Source organism: Penicillium atrosanguineum (assembly GCF_028827265.1).
Source record: "Penicillium atrosanguineum strain IBT 20685 chromosome Unknown utg000001l_segment0_segment0, whole genome shotgun sequence".
NCBI lineage: Eukaryota > Fungi > Ascomycota > Eurotiomycetes > Eurotiales > Aspergillaceae > Penicillium > Penicillium atrosanguineum.
This window is the reverse complement of record NW_026623133.1, coordinates 884,635-902,314: the sequence shown is the minus strand read 5'-3', so window position 1 is coordinate 902,314 and position 17,680 is coordinate 884,635. Positions and strand designations below refer to the sequence as shown.

General features: G+C 46.6%; 10 protein-coding genes across 10 annotated transcripts; 4 read left to right on the top strand and 6 right to left on the bottom strand.

Moving 5' to 3' along the window:
• Positions 1–1,001: 1,001 nt before the first annotated feature.
• On the bottom strand, positions 1,002–1,620 carry N7443_000341 (nuclear transport factor 2 family protein; the record flags this gene model as incomplete). Its single annotated transcript, XM_056880397.1, has 2 exons — positions 1,002–1,040; positions 1,099–1,620. The coding sequence occupies 2 exons, from the start codon at positions 1,618–1,620 to the stop codon at positions 1,002–1,004; spliced, it is 561 nt and encodes a 186-aa protein (XP_056745635.1).
• Positions 1,621–3,066: 1,446 nt separating this feature from the next.
• Positions 3,067–3,628, bottom strand: N7443_000340 (acyl-CoA N-acyltransferase; the record flags this gene model as incomplete). The annotated part of the gene is made up of 2 exons (XM_056880396.1): positions 3,067–3,293; positions 3,364–3,628. The coding sequence occupies 2 exons, from the start codon at positions 3,626–3,628 to the stop codon at positions 3,067–3,069; spliced, it is 492 nt and encodes a 163-aa protein (XP_056745634.1).
• A 2,219-nt stretch (positions 3,629–5,847) lies between these two features.
• Positions 5,848–6,811, top strand: N7443_000339 (uncharacterized protein; the record flags this gene model as incomplete). Its single annotated transcript, XM_056880395.1, has 5 exons — positions 5,848–5,923; positions 5,983–6,203; positions 6,265–6,380; positions 6,431–6,612; positions 6,687–6,811. 5 exons carry the CDS (start codon positions 5,848–5,850, stop codon positions 6,809–6,811), a joined length of 720 nt encoding a protein of 239 aa, XP_056745633.1.
• An 889-nt stretch (positions 6,812–7,700) lies between these two features.
• N7443_000338 (Mss4-like protein) lies at positions 7,701–8,190 on the top strand (the record flags this gene model as incomplete). The annotated part of the gene is made up of 2 exons (XM_056880394.1): positions 7,701–7,942; positions 7,983–8,190. 2 exons carry the CDS (start codon positions 7,701–7,703, stop codon positions 8,188–8,190), a joined length of 450 nt encoding a protein of 149 aa, XP_056745632.1.
• Positions 8,191–8,555: 365 nt separating this feature from the next.
• Positions 8,556–9,029, bottom strand: N7443_000337 (GNAT family N-acetyltransferase; the record flags this gene model as incomplete). Its single annotated transcript, XM_056880393.1, has 1 exon — positions 8,556–9,029. The coding sequence occupies one exon, from the start codon at positions 9,027–9,029 to the stop codon at positions 8,556–8,558; it is 474 nt and encodes a 157-aa protein (XP_056745631.1).
• A 539-nt stretch (positions 9,030–9,568) lies between these two features.
• On the bottom strand, positions 9,569–10,614 carry N7443_000336 (uncharacterized protein; the record flags this gene model as incomplete). The annotated part of the gene is made up of 2 exons (XM_056880392.1): positions 9,569–9,949; positions 10,000–10,614. The coding sequence occupies 2 exons, from the start codon at positions 10,612–10,614 to the stop codon at positions 9,569–9,571; spliced, it is 996 nt and encodes a 331-aa protein (XP_056745630.1).
• Positions 10,615–11,523: 909 nt separating this feature from the next.
• On the top strand, positions 11,524–12,071 carry N7443_000335 (GFA family protein; the record flags this gene model as incomplete). The annotated part of the gene is made up of 3 exons (XM_056880391.1): positions 11,524–11,589; positions 11,657–11,819; positions 11,872–12,071. 3 exons carry the CDS (start codon positions 11,524–11,526, stop codon positions 12,069–12,071), a joined length of 429 nt encoding a protein of 142 aa, XP_056745629.1.
• A 301-nt stretch (positions 12,072–12,372) lies between these two features.
• On the bottom strand, positions 12,373–12,871 carry N7443_000334 (DUF3759 domain-containing protein; the record flags this gene model as incomplete). Its single annotated transcript, XM_056880390.1, has 2 exons — positions 12,373–12,767; positions 12,856–12,871. 2 exons carry the CDS (start codon positions 12,869–12,871, stop codon positions 12,373–12,375), a joined length of 411 nt encoding a protein of 136 aa, XP_056745628.1.
• Positions 12,872–14,277: 1,406 nt separating this feature from the next.
• N7443_000333 (isocitrate lyase/PEP mutase family protein) lies at positions 14,278–15,389 on the bottom strand (the record flags this gene model as incomplete). Its single annotated transcript, XM_056880389.1, has 3 exons — positions 14,278–14,304; positions 14,370–14,851; positions 14,906–15,389. The coding sequence occupies 3 exons, from the start codon at positions 15,387–15,389 to the stop codon at positions 14,278–14,280; spliced, it is 993 nt and encodes a 330-aa protein (XP_056745627.1).
• A 515-nt stretch (positions 15,390–15,904) lies between these two features.
• N7443_000332 (putative MFS transporter) lies at positions 15,905–17,544 on the top strand (the record flags this gene model as incomplete). The annotated part of the gene is made up of 5 exons (XM_056880388.1): positions 15,905–16,027; positions 16,078–16,138; positions 16,203–16,374; positions 16,430–16,698; positions 16,751–17,544. The coding sequence occupies 5 exons, from the start codon at positions 15,905–15,907 to the stop codon at positions 17,542–17,544; spliced, it is 1,419 nt and encodes a 472-aa protein (XP_056745626.1).
• Positions 17,545–17,680: the final 136 nt, after the last annotated feature.

Sequence of the window (17,680 nt, the reverse complement as noted above, 5' to 3'; positions counted from 1 at the left end):
TGTAAATGCTGGACGACGGGTGCAGTTGGCAAGTGGATGAAGCGGAGTATCAGACGTATGGCTTTCATGCATATTCATATCCGGGCCATGTTGTCTTTTGATGCAGTAGGTGACAACTTTGATGAAAAGATACAGTATAATAAAGACGGATATCCCTAGTGCCAGCCCGACAAGCGAAGATAAAATGGATTCAGAAAGCGAGTATTGTTTATCAACAGCCATGCCGAGTTGTATCACTAGTGAAAGTTGATTTCTTTTCCAGGGGGTAGGTTTAAACAAGACAGTCGTATCTGTTGGGATTTTAAAAGACCTGGGGAGTTCAGAATGATCGGATACGTCACGATTATATAGTATACTCTACACTATCCTGTAAACGTCTGCCGCCGAAGCCTAATCCGTCAGAAGCTTGAAACACTCTCTCATCATCCCTAAATATGATGCACTAGATTAGTATGATGAGATAGATGGATAGTCTAGGGGAAAAATTGTTCGAGTGTATGACCAATACATATAATCTCGAGTCATGCCTCAAATGGTTGCTATAAGTTGTTTGCTTGTGAGGATGATGAAACGCTTAGAGACGGCATCGCTCTCTGGTAGTCAATTTTCTGTTAGCCCGGTGCATTTCACTATATTCTTCATCCCTGCGATAGCGCAAAGAACACAACCTTGATCTACAGTAGGACAACTCGTCCTCAATTACACACACAATTTATTAACGCCCGGCGGCTAAGCCGAAAGGGCAACTATCAATAACTACCAATACATGTCCTTATGAATACCGTGTCTCCTTTGAGCCCATACATGGTTCCTCAATTACAGTAGATATGAAAATTAGTCACAGAGACGTGAAGGCCTGTGTTGACGAAGAAAACGGCCATCTTGCTTGTGGGATGAGGTAATAAAAGATAAGTCACGATGAAGCTTGAATTCTGCTACGGATATTGATTCATCGCCATCGTTCCAGCATTGTGCTAATGCGCTCGGAATTGATTTATGAACTAGCAGACGAAAACAGTCTCGTTGCCAATTTGGGGGCCCTATATGGAGAGTTGTTAACCTTTGTACTTGCTGCCATTTCATGACGAGAAGACACACCATGTAAACCAAGTTGCGATGCACGATGCGCCAGGTACCCAAAATTTGACGCTCCCAGTTGTCCTGGTATTGGCCATAGGCGTAGAGAACCTGGCCCTCGGTATCTCCTTTACCAAAGTGGGCGGCACGAAAGTACGTTACCGATTGCGCGGTAGTGGGTGATAGTACATCGATCCACTGGGTGCCGTACAAGTGCTGTGTCGTCACGCATGCCAGGCTCTGCTTCAATACAGATTGAATAGAATGCAGCGGTGTCAAGACATTCAGGGGTTCTGAATAGTTAGCTATGGCGTCAGCGCTGAACACCTTGCTGAGGGCATCGAAGTTTTTGCCATCAATCGCAAAAGGGTAGATCGCTAGGGTGTTTCGAATCGCCTCAATAGTGCCAGCATCGGTATAAATCTTGGGCGTACAGTCATTGGCGAGGGATGAAAGTTCAACAGGGACGACATTGCTGGTTATGGATGCAATGGCCGAGCCAATCAGGGAGAGTGAGAGTGCGCAGCAAGAGAGGAGCTTCATATTTGACAACACAGTAAAATCAATCGAACGATAAAGTAATGTAGATGCAATTCCCTGCAGGTAATTGTCTCGTATTTATGGTCGTATAGAGGAACCCCCGGATATTGGATCCGTTTCCCCTGAGTTTAAGACGTGGTGGACTAAGTGTTGGCTTCGCTTAGAAGCAGTGGCTGATAATTTAAGCACGGATAGCGTAAGAATGTGATTTGCTAGCAGCCAATATGAGTGAACACAAGAAATCGAAATCCACTGTGGGCAACGCTTTGACGCCTCGGGCGGGTTCGCTTCGTCTTTTGGCCCGGCTAACCCTTGTCGATGTTGGCTCAATGCAACGATAGCACCCCGCTTTTCTGAAACTCGAATTGTCTGAGGGAAGGCCCAATGGCTGCCGACTGTGGCTACTAACTAAGACCAGCTGAGATATGATTATATTTGCCATACGGCTCCTAACTCGGCCTTCTACTCGGCCCCAGTGTTGTCCCAAAGAAGCCGTCAATCTATGCACCCCTGGTAATGTTGCATGAGGATAGCGTTTTCATATGCAGGGTTAGTAGCCTGACTCTTGATTATTGATGAAGGTTGTGCCTAGTACTTGCATAGATAATAGGCCATGTTGGGGCGGACTGTTATTCAATGCTCTCTCACGCCGCAAGCCATGGCCTGTATTTTCCCCATGGTGCTCCTTGAAGCAGTTGCTAGAAACACGGCCAACGCCCCCATGACGGGCTATAAATGTTAAATTTTCAAATATTATTCGCCTTAACGCCCCTGGTCTTAAGAAAGTAATGGATTTAACCATCTATGGCCCTTTCTCTACACGGCAGAAGCGAGCGGGAGCCACGATAGAGACTCCAATAATATCCAAATGGGGCTAAACGGTAACTAGCCCTCATCGGACAAGGCAGACATCATCGGAACAGTTATTTTGCCTAATTTTATGAATTACTATAGGCTCTCATGCGGATAGGCCTAGTTTTCGCCGTCGTTCTGGTCGCTATTCGAACCCACTTCCAATACCAAAGCAGCCAACGACTGTTCATCAATGATCATTGTATTCTTTTTGCCATGTTGTGTCACTTTGCGACAGCTATCGTCTATCAAATGGTGGCTTCTCCGATGTACGAGCTCGCTTATGTTGGGGCGGGTCTGCAGCTTCCAAGGGTGGGTTTCATGGATCGGACATTGCTATTCCTCAAACTGCAGTATGTTGGTCCTGTGGGGTAGGATCAGCACCTTCCCGGGAACCAGATCGGACCGAGCCAGAACACTCAAATCAAGCGCAGCACGCAATAATCAGCCAGACGAAAAAGACGCTTTGAAATCACCACTTCGAGATTCTATTGCTGCCGTTGACTCAAGCACACCTACAGTAAGTGAAAGTCTCTCCATCTTCATTTCTCAAATTTCCTCATTTGATAAAAAGGATCCTGCTGAGCATCGCTAAATCTAGAGGAAGTTCTGCAATGTGCTATCTGACCACAACCATAGTTGATTTGCATCGGCATAGTCAGAATTCATCATTGAATACAAGTCTCCATCCCAGGAAAAGGTTGGAGGCCCTAGCATTGCAGATGCCTCATAGGCACCGGCCACATTGTGTGGTGTTTCATCGTTTATTATGTCGTCCGTCGATTCTCGTCCAAGAGCTCCGTCTTGTAGATGTTGAGCAAATACTATAAGAATTCAGTCGAATATTAGAAACAAGTTCATAGTTTTAACGACTCGGCACACATATGGCCCTACCTTCTTGTAAAGGAGCCAAGAAGGACTCATTATCTGCAGCCTGTGAAATGCCAGGATGGCTATCTTGGCTAGCTGATGCGACCGCATCATCTTCGAGCAAACTTCTGGGCTGCATGTTAAGCGATATTGGCGGACGATCACCAAGAATGAGCTGCTGTTCGAATCGCATGACCGCAGCTACCGAGTCCTCAAGGATTCTCACGCTTTGAACTGAAAGAAGATACTGATCCGAAAAGCTATTCTGATGTAGACGGATAATAGCCATAATACCCTGCTTTGCTTTTTGGCTGGAAAGTGACAACGGCTCTGAAAGGCTTATTGCGCAGAGAACTACACCTGCCGTGAAAAGGCAGATACCAACATGCATAATTGCGTGCGTTCTGCGACAAGCCTGGAGGATGGAACTATAATGGCTCAGCTCCGATGTTCGTAATGCAGCCTGAAGCAATTCTTCCCTGTGGAGAGATGATTCCTGTCCATAGGCAGTGGTACCACCACAAGTCGTGCCATGACCGCTGTCCCCAAAAGCCACACTTCTGTGAAGAATAATTTGGAGATTGTCATAAGTTAATTGAAGCGCCAAAGCTTGCATCTGGCAGAGAGATGGCTTCGCTGAAGGCATATCGTCCTTGTATGTCTGTAATCGTAGACTTGCAGGCAGCTGTCTTTGCCAAAGTAGGAGCTGACCATGGATGTTGTTTACTGTCTCCAACCGATCCGTCTGGCTCCTTCGGCCCAGGAAAGGGCCCATCAGCCGATAAAGCTTGAACTTTTTTCGATGGTATTCGAGTTGAGAGCTTTGCTCTGAGACTAGTTGTCCTTCAAGGTGTACGTTGGCTGGGGGTTCAACACTGCAATCGGACTCGTCTATTGTGCAGGTCCTTCCGAAAGCGATGGCAGCGTATCTAGTGCGTCGTTTGAATTAGGTCTGAGCCTCATGTCGGAAGAGTAAGGAAAGAAAAGACAGGGGTTATCAGTGATGCTTACTTATCAAAAACTTCAAGCGCCCACCACGACCGCCGCCTCAATTCTCTGTTGATACTGGAGATACCTTTCCACATAGACTCCCGATGTAATCCCATGATCTGTGCGATTTTAATTCCGCTTCCGAGAATACCAAGCCCAAGTGTGGGACGGCCGTTGAACAAATGGAAGCTACCTAAAAGTATACAAACTTGAACAGCCTCGACGTTTGGTGAACCAATAATATAGCAAAAATTATGTTCAACTCGTGTGAGGACAGTTTCGGAAAATTGCCGCATTGAAGATTCGTCTCGTCCAGTCGATCCGTCTAGTGAGGAATAGTGGGCACCTAGTCCAAGAGCCAGCGAGGTAAGCCAAACAAAGTTGTTATCGACTGATCCTACACCTTTAGTGGAAGCTAACAAGTTCTCGTAGCGTCGTCGAAAGTGCCCCTCGTGAAAGACCTAGAATGGAATTAGCGCACGCATTGACGGGCTCTATTCTAGGCATGCTACCATCATGAACCAATTGACTGAGTTGAAAAATCGATCAATTAGTGTATTGAGCACTTCTCTGGGAGGGAGTGGTAATCCGATAGTATCTTGCCATGATTTGGCGCTGGCTGAAACTGACCCTTCCATTGCCCTCCCTCCCGGCAACGCTGAAGTGTCGTAGGCCGGGTGATCACGAGAAACAATCTTCTAAATTCAATCATCTTCAAACGAGCAATAAAGCCAGACAGAAACCTTACTTTTGTGCTCAATTCCAAAATACTCTGTTCCGGTAGAACGGCCTTTTCTTCATCTCGGGGACGAATCTGGTTCTGGCTAGAACTAGCTTGCGTTTCCACCGCCGCAGCCTGTTCTGTCGCGCCAGTCTTTCTACTAGGTACGCATGGCACGCCAGCTCGGACACACAGTTGGCATGGTCGACGTCGATCGCACTGATCTTCCGTCAGATCTTGAATGAAGACTATGACGAACAACCTACTCCCGACTTCCGTGAACGGCATCTCTGACAGGCCAACGAAACCTTCTGCCGTCTGGTGGGATTCATGATTTGTAGCTCCTAGTTGTTCAATTTCGCGCTCTGGCGTCCGACGGAGTTTTCGGAGTGATGCAGGCGAACATCCCCTCGATTCCCCAGCCGCCACAACAGAGCGGGGTTGTCATACTACACCGCCTGCATTCTCGAGTAATACTGTCGGGAATTTACGTGGGGGATAACCAAATTCAGCAGTGGATGCCTTGGCAATCAGAAAGCAGTGTCGAATGAATCAAATGCGCTAGTGTAAGATTCTTCTCCACTTTGACCGATAAGGTTCGAACAAGGCTGACAAACTCCGTCGGAGTTGTAGTCAATGGCGTCACGCAGGAAAGAGGCCGGCCGCGACCAGTAGCTTCAACGGAGGGATAAATACCCCCCTTCAGTCTACATTTCAATGATCTCTTCTCAGAACTAAATCTATCAAGTTCAATCGACACGCCACTTAACTCAAGTATTTCGAACAAAGAACAAAGAATGGCGCCCCCTCGCAAAGCTCTCATTGCCATCACTTCCGCCCATGCTCCTCTATACCCCGAGGGCAAGGAGACTGGTAAGTCCCCAAAGTGGAAAAGACAGTTCAAGGGCTGGTGCTAATGTAACCCGCATTAGGTTTGTTTATCACCGAAGCTTTGCATCCGTTCCTTGTTTTCAAGGATGCAGGTTTTGATGTCGATTTGGTGTCAGAGACTGGAACTTACCAGGCCGACTGGCTCTCGCAGCAAAAAGATTGGCTAAAGGATGAAGACAAGGCCATTTGGGAGGACAGCTCTAGCGAGTTTCGTTTGAAGCTTGACAATCTCTTGAAGCCGAGTGACATCAATCCCAACAACGTAAGTCTTTTTAATCAATTGGATACCGAATCGCGAGCTAAACGCATTTGCAAAAAATCAGTATGGCCTTTTCTTTGCTTCGGCTGGTCATGCTTCCTTGATCGATTATCCCGATGCCAAGGGTCTACAGAGCATTGCATCTAAGATGAACACTGATGGTGCTGTCATCTCTGCTGTGTATGGACTCCTTCATATTCCTAGCTTAAGATGTTGCTAATTCGTAATAGCTGTCATGGCGGAGCAATCTTCCCAGGAATCATTGATCCTAGTACAGGAAAGTCGATCATCGCCAATCGGAAAGTGACTGGCTTTACTACCAAGGGTGAAGAAGAAGAAGGGGTTCTCGACACCATCAAAAGCTGGAACCGCCCTACCATTGAGGCCTCCGCCGCAGACTCTGGAGCCACGTGTGAGTAAAACGAGCGATTGCTTAATCGCTACGTCCCAACTACGGTTTGCCGTTTATGTCTGACACGACTTTAGATATCTCCCCTCCTGGTCCCTGGGACGCTTTCACCATCACTGATGGGCGCATTGTGACCGGTGCCAACCCTGCGAGCGCGCATGTGACGGCTGAAGCCGCGGTTAAGGCATTCAACACTCTCTAAAAGCTATGCTACTTAGGATTTCAATACTTTCCAGCACCTAGGTATAAATAAGAATTTTCGTTTTTCATTTTTATCAAATCAGTACCTGTTACGTTACCGTCCAGCGCAGAAAAATCCCAGGTAGTCAGAAACCTAGCAATTCATGATACCCGGCAGCTTCTCCAGCATGACATTCCAGGTGTGTGGCAAGGACTCGTCTCAGCGATCCAAGAGTCGACGCCGTGAGAGACTGTTTATGTCGGCTCTGGAATTCCACAGATAATATTAGATTTTTGATTGCTGCGACAAGGACAACGTAGATGACTTGAATTGCTGAGACACTGCTTGTAGTTTGTGATCAAGAAAATAAAGCGAGTTTGACGCCATGTAACGGGGGTTTGCGGAGGAGCCAGAAAGCTCACGGGGGAATGCCTCTAGTGTTTGTACGACTACGAAAGGCTTTTTTTTCTTTTTTTGAAATACAAAAAATATTGGTTTGAAATAGACCTTCATCCCCCAATGATGGCGCTGAGAGCAGCCATTGAACACTTAAAAAGCAGATGACCCCAAAGCCCTTTTTGTCAAGGATAACATTAGGTAGGTGAAGGTGTGGGTTCCGCCCCTCATCAAATCATCTGCAAGCATTTCTCTTTGTCTTCAAAAGTCACCCTCCATTTCCGATAACGCTTGATTGCTTTTTGTCCTCGTGTATGTAGGCCCTGTTCAATCCCCTGATATTGCTGATCAAGCCTCGACATGTCTCCAAGCTTTTGGTGGAGCGTTTGTGCCTTCGTACACGCTTTTTTGGCAACCTCTCAAGCAACCCTTTCACCCTCTCGGGCCCAACACGAGCCTGCATCCAAGACCCACCTTGGACCTAGAAATTCCCTAAGCTCTGTGTGTACCCAGAATGGCATTATCACCACTTCGAAATTTATTTCCTACAATAATCTTTGGGGAGAAAACACTGCAACCTCCGGAGGCCAGTGCACATATCTGGACGCCGATTCTGTGGACTCAATTTCCTGGCAAACATCGTGGACATGGGAAGGCGGCAATACTAGTGAAAAGCTATGCTAATGCCGCTCTCGATATCGAAGCTACAGCTCTAAATTCCATTATGAGCCCCCTTCAGATTGGACTCGAGGTAAGGTACTACTCTTGTTCCTTCTGATATTATATTGACCGCCAGCGCTACACCGGCGATGTCTCCTACGATGCCTTCCTTCTTTTCATCCGAGGCGAGCACAACTGGATCTCATGACTACGAAATCATGATCTGGCTTGCTTCCTACGGCGGTGCAACACCTATCGGCTACACCGCCGGCTCTGTCACTACCATGAACGAATCTTCAACGACTTTTTCAAATATCTCACTTCCGAGCAAGGCGTTCCCTTGAGCTACTATCTCCAGACTATTTGTGCAGACACGGCGACGTTTACGGGCTTGGTTCACTGCCGATTCTTAAACGATCTCACTGGTGCGGTCTGATCAGAAAAGAAGACATCTTTTATCGGCGAGATCCCGTCACTCGAAGAGAATAATAGTCTGAGAGACCTGAAATATCCAGTCCAGTCTGTTTATAGCCCTCAGGGATATCTATCATATTTTTTTATATTTTTTTCAAAGACCACATGCTCAATATGTTTTCCATGACATGACCCATTGATAGCTCCACCCTCAATATAACCTGAATGCCGATGTAAATGATCAAGGGTGTGGTCTATTTTCTGGGCTCGGTTCCCACCCGTGGCCTTTTTGCGTCTATAGCTTCAATTCCCAAAGTTCACCTGTCAATTTGATCCCGAATGTATCATGCTCTTCCGTTTGAGTAAGCTGATACCCTTCATTCTTATATATCCGCCGAGCAGTTACCAATGTGCTCTGAGTCCACAACACGATCTTCTCATAGCCCACTTCCTTCGCAAATTCAGTGCAATGTCGCACTAAAGCCCGACCAACACCGAGGCCCCGGGCACTCGGCTCCACTAACAAAAGGCGAAGCTTAGCCGTTTGCTCCTGTAGTCGATCTTTCACTAGCATGATGCATCCAAGGAACTGCCCCTCTCGTTCGGCAATCCAACACCGCTCCACTGCGGGGTCGAGCTGTTCGATGAAATCTGCGGCAATGCGCCCAACGAGAGCCTCGAAGCGCTCATCCCAGCCAAATTCTTCATGGTAGAGTATTCCGTGGCGATGAATGATAAAGCCTATATCACCTGGGCGATGGGTCCGCATGGTGAAGGAGCGGCTTGTGGGTTCCGTGTCTCCCATGATAAGGTATTCAGGGGCTAAGCTTGACTGTGATGGATTGAGATCTTATTGGCAGGAAATAATGTAATCCCAAGAACACCTGGCTTTGTAATTCATGATATGCCTTTAGATATTTCATGGGATGACTCCGAGGTCGGTGTCAGCCTTCTCGACAGTTCGATGTCATTTAAAGGGCGCAAACTAAAAAGTGGGGCTGGGAAGCTCCATAGAACTTTCATTATTCTAAAGATTTCTTTCTAACAACAATCCTTCATTTTCTATCAATCTTGAGTATGTTATAATTTCGCATGGATATTATGTGGCAGACTCAATGGCTAAGAAGAATACCCGCCCAAAGGCATTTTGATTTCAAGATTCTTAAATAAACGTGTGCGAAACCATCCCAAATCTCAGACCTACAGAATCATAGCTACTGGTTCAAAATATGAGAGAAATCGGCCCCTCTGCACCACTCCTCCCAGGATGTTGTCGGACACAGGACGCCCAGCTATTTCAGTCAGCAATCATGCTTGCCTAAGACGAGATTTGAGACTGACATGGTGTGGAAGAACGACAGAAGGATCACCGCCGGCATAGCCGGGATCGTCCATAAGGGCAAACATCTCCGCAAACTCAAGGGCAAGCGCATGGTCGAACGGGGCATTCTTGACCCATTCCTCAATTGAAAGCTCGTCATATCCGCCGTATGGTACATCCTGGGTCTCGCACCACACTCTCAAGGACTCTTTCCAGCTGAGCATACTACCAGCCCCAAGTAGATTCTTTCCTGGTGCAACTTCCAACAGAGCACGAACCAAGTAGCCAGTATCCTTGGTAGTGAAAAGCTGAGGGACTGGGGTCTCCCCCTTTCCAACTAAAGCAAGGCGATATGAACCATCTGATTGCTGTATGGTGTGAGTCCAAATTGTGATGATACAAAATTAAACAAACTTACCTTCCTTGGCAATATTCCAGCTCCCCAGTTCATCATATAAGACCCGATCTGGACAACAGACATCTTGGCAGCCAAATCAGGCATATTCGTTTTGATATGCTCTACGACCAGAGCCTTGCTATCGAAATGATAAATATGCGAGAGTCGTCCATTAGTCCAATAACTGGCATTGCAAAGTGCGCTCAAGATGAATCTCTGTAGGCCGCCCGTCTCCGCGGCCGCATCCGCAATATTTCTTGCCTGTTGTTGCTCATAGTAGAAAACATACTCGTTAAGAGGCTGTCCCTCTCCAAGCTTGGATTTAGTGGCGGGATCGAAAATTGTGCCCCAGAAATCAGTTGTTCCGAAAATGGCGTATGCGCCTTTGAATGCCTTGACCAGCGAAGCTTTATCGTCCAGGTTGGCCTCCACTACTTCAACTCCTTTGGCCTCCCAGTCTGCTGCCTTTGCGACATTGCGAGTAATTCCCCGAACCTTCCAGCCGTCTTCTTTCAGAAAAACGTTGGCAACAGAGCCGCCCTGAATATGAGTGTGTGTTAAAATTTGGTCAACCAAGTGGCGATGGTTTCTTGCCTGGTTCCCTCTAAGGCCTACCACAACAATCAACTTCGACATGACAAAAACTTTGGTTCGGGTTATTGCCGACTTTGGGTTGCTCAATGTTTTAGTGGTAAATATAATTCTATAAAGAAATTATCATACAATTCGTGCTATCTCTTCCGTTCTTATATTTTCGCGTGCTGATGACATTTGGGGGATATTGGCCCGGCCGCCGAATTTCCGACTCCAACGGGAAATAGGCCGTCCTCAAACCTAACCAGAGCGATAAATCTCGGTATTTAGTCACTTTACATAATAGTACGTCATTTTTGAAAGAAAATATTGTGAGTCACCAGCTTCAATAAATTGGCGATTGTGCTGTCAATTTAAATTCCTTCAGCCTTTGCCACTAAACTGACCTCTTCGAACTTAGCCATTATAAGGAATATGGAATCGGCCAAAAACCTACAAATTTGTTTAATATGTCAAGTCATATTTAAAACAAGGAGCTAAGTAAACATTTCTATCCGGGGATTGACCTCCAGTAGTACCGTATTTTACAAACACGACATTCCTTCACACTCTACCTCAAGACCCCTGCAAGCCTTGGCATTTACCCTTCTGCATTAACACTAAATAGATAGTGGCTAGAACTTCAGGCCTACTATGGAACCGAGGATATCACCTCTCGGCAAAGCCCAGCAGCCGAGCGTTCAACAATGCTAACGAGAACTTGATACAAGTCAGAAGCAATAATGGCCCCTTATACTGCCAAAATCCTGGCTGAACTTCCATACTCAACATTCTTATGTTGGGGTCAACAAACTCATAAACCTCTTTGTCAGCGGTTCTAGTGCTTATATTAATGCTCCGGACGAAAGTTCGCCCGGGCCGACTTCAAAGAAGACACTTTTCTTGAATTCTTTTCGAAAAACTCTCTTCCCATTTAATATTATCTCCGTGCCAGACACTTGCTTTTTCAAAATGGCTGTTGGCGGCTGTTTTTGCGGAAAGGTTCGGATCGAATATAGTGGCCAGCCTATAACATCGGTTAGTGTATATCCGAAGTACGCATTATTTTCATTAACTCAATATTAACGATATGACCTTTCAATAGGCACTTTGTCACTGTTTTGATTGTCGCAAACTTACTGGCACTCTCTACACGTATAATTTTGTCTTCAAAATGGCCGACCTGAAAATCACTGGTAGTCCTAAAGAAGTGGCAAAAACGGCGGACAGTGGAAATCAAATCAAAAACTATTTCTGTTCAGATTGTGGTGTGTGCTATCAACCCGATTTTGGCAAAGCATTGACTAAAAATATCCATAGGAACGCCGCTGTATGGGCTGAAAATGGAGTCTACCGGAACTCCTGGCGAGACGGTCATCCTCCGGGCTGGAATACTGGATGATATCGCTGTTCTGAATGAACACAAGCCTAAGGTGGAGATATATACTGATGGACGCGTCAATTGGATCAGTCCCGCCGAAGGGGCTGATCAACTAATCGGCATGCCACCACTCCCATAATCTAGTATTCAAATATAGAGGGTAACCTTGTTTCGAAGACTACTGTATCAAAGAGCGGCACCCAGCTTTTTTGTCGCGTTTCTTTATTCACTCGACGGGGAATGGTCTATTCTGATTCCTCAATCTTCCAAAGAAAGAAAGAAAGAAAGAAAATGAACTGTATAATCACTAGCTTAATTCTAGACTTAATTTACAGTTTCCAAGCGATACTTTTGAGTGCTACAAGAGTTTCATGCTGTAGTTTTTTTTCCTACAGACTACACACCTCTCGCGTGTCAATCATTTAGTTCCGACTAGGAATCTAGTAGCCATATTGGTTAGGATCAACGTTGTCGAAGTGCTCCTCGGCCTGTCGCTTGGCCTTCTCACGATCAATGAAATCCAGGCCCTTGGTCTCGATCTCACGGTCAATGAAGGCACCAGAAAAACCAGCAAAGAGCTCCTTGGCCATCTGGTGGTTAGGAGGCTGGCCTGTCAAGTAAATAGGTCCTGTTAGCTGCTGATCTTTCTTCATCCTGTTATGCATGTCGGAGCTATGTAGAATCTGCTTACCGTTCTCAGCAACGTGGTTCTCGTATGCCTTGGCGGCCTCGAAGCTGGCAGCACCAGCAATCAGCTCATGAGCGAAGGAAGGCTCGTGGTCCTGGGGGTTGGAGTTGTTCCACTGGTCGTAGTTGTTCGCCTGATCGGAATCATCTAGTTGCGGTAAGCGAGGCGTTAGTGACTGAGAGGGAATTCCCATAATAAGCTGGGAGTAGCAATTATGAGGGGATTAATCACTCACCACTGAAAAAGCCCATTGTGATGGATTGAGAAGATGATGATGATAAAGGTGCGAGTTTGAAGAAGTTGGGAGAGGAAAAGGGGAAAGGAGGAGAGAGGGGTAGAGGGGCAGAAGGTATCTCTTACTGAGCGGGGTTAGGCTCGCGCTATCCACTGGATCACTACACCAGTGAAGTATCGATGAAGTGGCGCTCTCCTAGTCACGTTAAGGCTTAGCTGAGCTTGTTTATAGAGTAACCTAATATGGATTAGCGCGTTTTATTATGCGATCCTAGGTGACCAAACAATCCCCAAAACTCTCTAACAAGACCCGCCGTAACGGAATACGCAAGGAAAGTGAAAGGACAAGAGAAAAAAGAACAGAGAGTGAAGAAGAGAAATTTAAAACTACAATGTATCTCAAAGAAGGCAGAGGGCAACAGCGGTCAGGCTGTACAAAAACAAGTCCGGTAAAAAGCTTCTGGTGCTGAAGGTGCCACGAGGCACCTGTACTTTATGAGGCAATCACCTGGCCTGTAATTTCAAGAGATTTTTCCAAGCTTGTAGAATTCTCACCGGTCCATCTTGAGGTCCATAATTTGGAAAGGCCTCTGACCCCCCTGAGGGTTGTTGATTCCATTAATCTAGCCCTAGGTTGCCGGAATGTTGGGTCCTTTAATAACATATGACTTAAATCGGTTTTTAGGGGCTCAGAAGCTGTGTAAGCAACATCTGTGGAACAAAAAGGACCAAAAATATACGCTGAGGGCCATTTTGTCGATTGTGAAGGGAAAAATTGATAGACCATCCTTTATTTATTCGAAAAAAATTCCTTCCGGCTCGGCTTCTTATGATGTTTCCTTGGCATTCGTCATTCAGATCTTTTGAAAGCCAGCATACATTGACCCCTGAAGATATTTCAATGATCTGTCTCGAAACATTGAAGTAGACAGTCTCTGTGTTGGATGTGGTCTGAGTCGCAACTGAAATTTCCCTAGATATTGTCTTCACTGAGTATTTTCTCTGTTCCAGGTAGATAATGCAGACATGGGACATTCAATTACTACAGAGACCGGCATACTTTTAACCAATCATTGACTGCAGCTGACTTTATGTAGCTATGGGCAACGCCGCTCATGGATGGAATGGGGATGCCCATCGAAATAGACAATCAGAAGATTGGTGGAACGAAAGCACCGATGAAGCTATTTGGAAGCGAAGGACAGAACGTGCGAACCCCTTTTTGCGCGTTAAAATTAAATTTTTGGTTTCTTGGTGTACGTCGAATGATCCTATCTACGTTCGACTTTGAGGGGTCCGTCAGGGTCTAGCAGATGAAAGCCATGGTACATCTACATTTGGTTCCAAGGTCAACGAAACACTGAAGCACAATGGCATATTTGACTAAAGGTGTAAAGGAGAACATGCGAGTGAGATATCTGCTCTAGAACTTGTACTTCTCCTCTTGGTCCTGTGTAAGGTGTGATTAGCTATTTTCTGACGACATTCGAAATGCGATGTGAGAATGAAACTTACCCAGTATTTGTTGAACCCAACGCCTTCGCAGACCTCATCGTAAGTCAAAATCATGGGAGGAGCGCCCACAGTCATGCTCCTCTTGAGCCCATCCAAAGCCTCACGAACACTTTTCAGGTGAGCCGCCACCAATGTCCAAGGATACGCGACCGCGCTGTATCCCAGCTCCGCGAGCTCCGTGGCAGAGAGATTCTCGGTCTTTCCACCCTCAATAATGTTTGCAAAGATCGGAATATCAATTTCCTGCGCACATCGCTTCATGGCATTGCGATCGGGAAGAGCCTCGATAAAGATAGCGTCGACACCAATACGTTTGAACTCTTTGGCGCGAGTCATGGCTTCATCCCAGCCATGCATCAATGCGTCCGTGCGGGCAAGAATGAATATATCTCTCCCTTCATTACGGGCATCAACTGCAGCCTGAATTCGAGCATAGGCCTCTTCACGGGAGACGACGCTCTTTCCTTTGGTGTGTCCGCAACCTGGACATGGTCAATGTGATGTTTCCAACGGATTTGAAGTCGATCTTCACTTACGCTTCGGCCACTGCTGGTCTTCAATCATAGCACCAGCTGCACCTGCAGCTGCAAAGCTCTCAACAGTTCGCTTCACATTCATAGGGCTTCCGTACCCGGTGTCTCCATCGGCCATAATGGGGATGGACACTTGACGGTATGCCTCTTGGATCTTGTCGCAAAGCTCAGGCATTGAGATATATCCTGCATCGGGGAGCCCGTATGCTGAGGCCACAGCATATCCCGCTAAGAAGACTAGGGGAAATCCCGCCTCCTCGACCAGGCGCGAAGAGAGCCCGTCATAGGTGCATGCGTGCGCGAGAATTTTGGTGGGATCGTTGCGAGCCTCGAGCATCATCGTGCGCAGACGCGATGTCTGCTCAAATGGGATTCTTCCTCGAACATTTTTCAAAGTCAAGTTCACGGTCGTGTTACTTCCATCCTGCGGGCCAGAGCTCTCGGGAGCTTCGAATTGGAACGGATAGGGGACAGTGCTTGCAGACATCTTGGGTGGTTTTGCTTTTGCTTGGTACTCAAAAGATGAAGTTGAAATGAGAGATGCAGAGCCTTTTAAGTTATGGATATGAATGCGATATCGGCAAAATGTCATCTGCAAGTTGCCCCAGCGATGCATGCAGCGGATACTTCAACGCGGGTATTTGGCACTATCCGTCCGCGGCTGGTTCCCCCGCTCGACTCAATCATACCGAGGGTTTGCAGGCAGGGAGAGCGGATCACCGGGTCCAATCACAAGATCATCATATACATTTGGCTCTATGCTACGAAGTCAATCAACGCGGGGAACCTAGCATGTCGGCAGTTATTGGTGCCCCTATGCCTGTGGGGTACCCCAGATTTTCTTAATTGGTACGCCTCAGCAACCATTAATGATTTCCTTGGTGAGCGGCAATTTATATGCGAAGAGAGAAAGATAATTTAGTTCCCTTCTTCCCTTCCACATTAGCTGAGGAAAGACCTTCTTTTCAACTCTTCTTACTTGCACTGATCGAGTAAAGCATCATGTCGAAATACAAAGATCCAGAGCAGCTGCCCAGTTGTCAACACTTTGAAAGTACTGCCGCTGGAAAAGGCGATGTTCAAATTATGGTCCCCGATGACCGACAGTCTATTATTCGAAAGAAGGTGAGCTCAAGTTTTCTCTTGAAGACCAAGCCAATCTGACATTGATCCAGTTCGATCGCCGGGTCCTTCCCATTGTTTGTATTCTCTACGTCCTGTCCTATCTTGACAGAGGTAAGTGAAAGACGCCACTCACCCATATGGCTATTTCACGCATACCATCTCACACATGGAACAGGAAATATTGGTAATGCTAAAGCCGTGGGAATGGACAAGGACCTCAACCTAACCGCTCGTCAATGGTCTTGGGTGCTTTACTCATTCTACATCTGTTATATCATATTCGAGTGGACGACGATCATGTGGAAGATTCTCCCGGCACACGCTTACATCGCATCGTTGTGCATTTGGTATGTTCAACTTACGCTATATTGTGGTTTTCTTCATGCTGAAATCGTGTTTAAGCTGGGGTGCAGCGGCAATGTGCAGCGGTGCAGTCAATACCTTTTCGCAACTGGTCGCTTGTCGATGTTTACTTGGTATTTTTGAAGCTGTCTTTGGCTGTGGTGCACCCTATTTTCTTTCCTTGTTTTACCAAAGAAGAGAGCTAGGTTTCCGCTTGTCACTGCTTCTTGGCATGTCTCCGGTGGCGAATTGCTTTGCATCAGCTCTCGCATATGGCATCACCCAGATCAACGGCTCATTAGAGCCATGGCGGTACCTATTCATCATTGGTAAACGAAATCAATTTGTATGCTCCAAGGCTTCATAGCTAATTTCTGGCAGAGGGAGCTCCTACAATTCTTTTCTCGATAGTTGTATTCCTCTTCCTTCCAGACTCCCCAGGATCGGCTAAATTTCTCAGTGAAACTGAGCAAACCGAAGCCGTCGAGCGTCTTCAGACTGTTGATAGAACAGCAAAGGGAAAAATGCAATGGAGCCAAGTCTTCCAAGGATTGACCGACTACAAAAATTACGTCCACATGGTCATACATTTTTGCTGCAACTATTCGTTCTCGGGTCTATCAAATTTTCTACCAACAATCTTAACGAACATGGGCTATACGTCAATAAATGCGCAAGGGCTGGCAGCCCCACCTTATCTTGCTTCGTTTTTCTGCTGCGTTGCCGCTGCTTTGGTATCAGATCGATGGGGAAATCGTGGCTATGTGGTCACCTTTTTTGCTTTAATGGGTACAGCTGGTTACCTCATTCTGACCTGTGTGCAGGACGAGTCAAATACAGCCACACGCTATGCTGGCGTCTGGCTCGCGACGTGTGGAATTTTCCCCTCGCTCTCCATCAATATCACCTGGCTATTAAATAATCAGGGTGGGGATAGTAAAAAGGGCGCTGGTATGGCCATGTTAGCCATATTTGGACAGTGCTCTAGCTTGATCAGCAGCTCCGTCTTTCCTGATGCCGATGCACCCCTGTATACGAAAGGGTGCGCCCTTGGTTGTGCTTTCACTGGCCTAATCGCTGTTTTGGCCATGGGACTGCACGTTTCTTTGACCTTGGAGAACAAAAAAAAGATCGTCTCTATGGGCCAGTCAACGAAAACGACAGGGTCGATGTGACCGAGGGAGGCGATCATCCTAACTTCCGATACTTGACTTGACTTGATTTGACTCGACTTGATATGACCGGATTTGCAAGATTGACTACGGTCGGAACATGACCAAATTTGTTATTTTAATCTCCATTTGCTACATT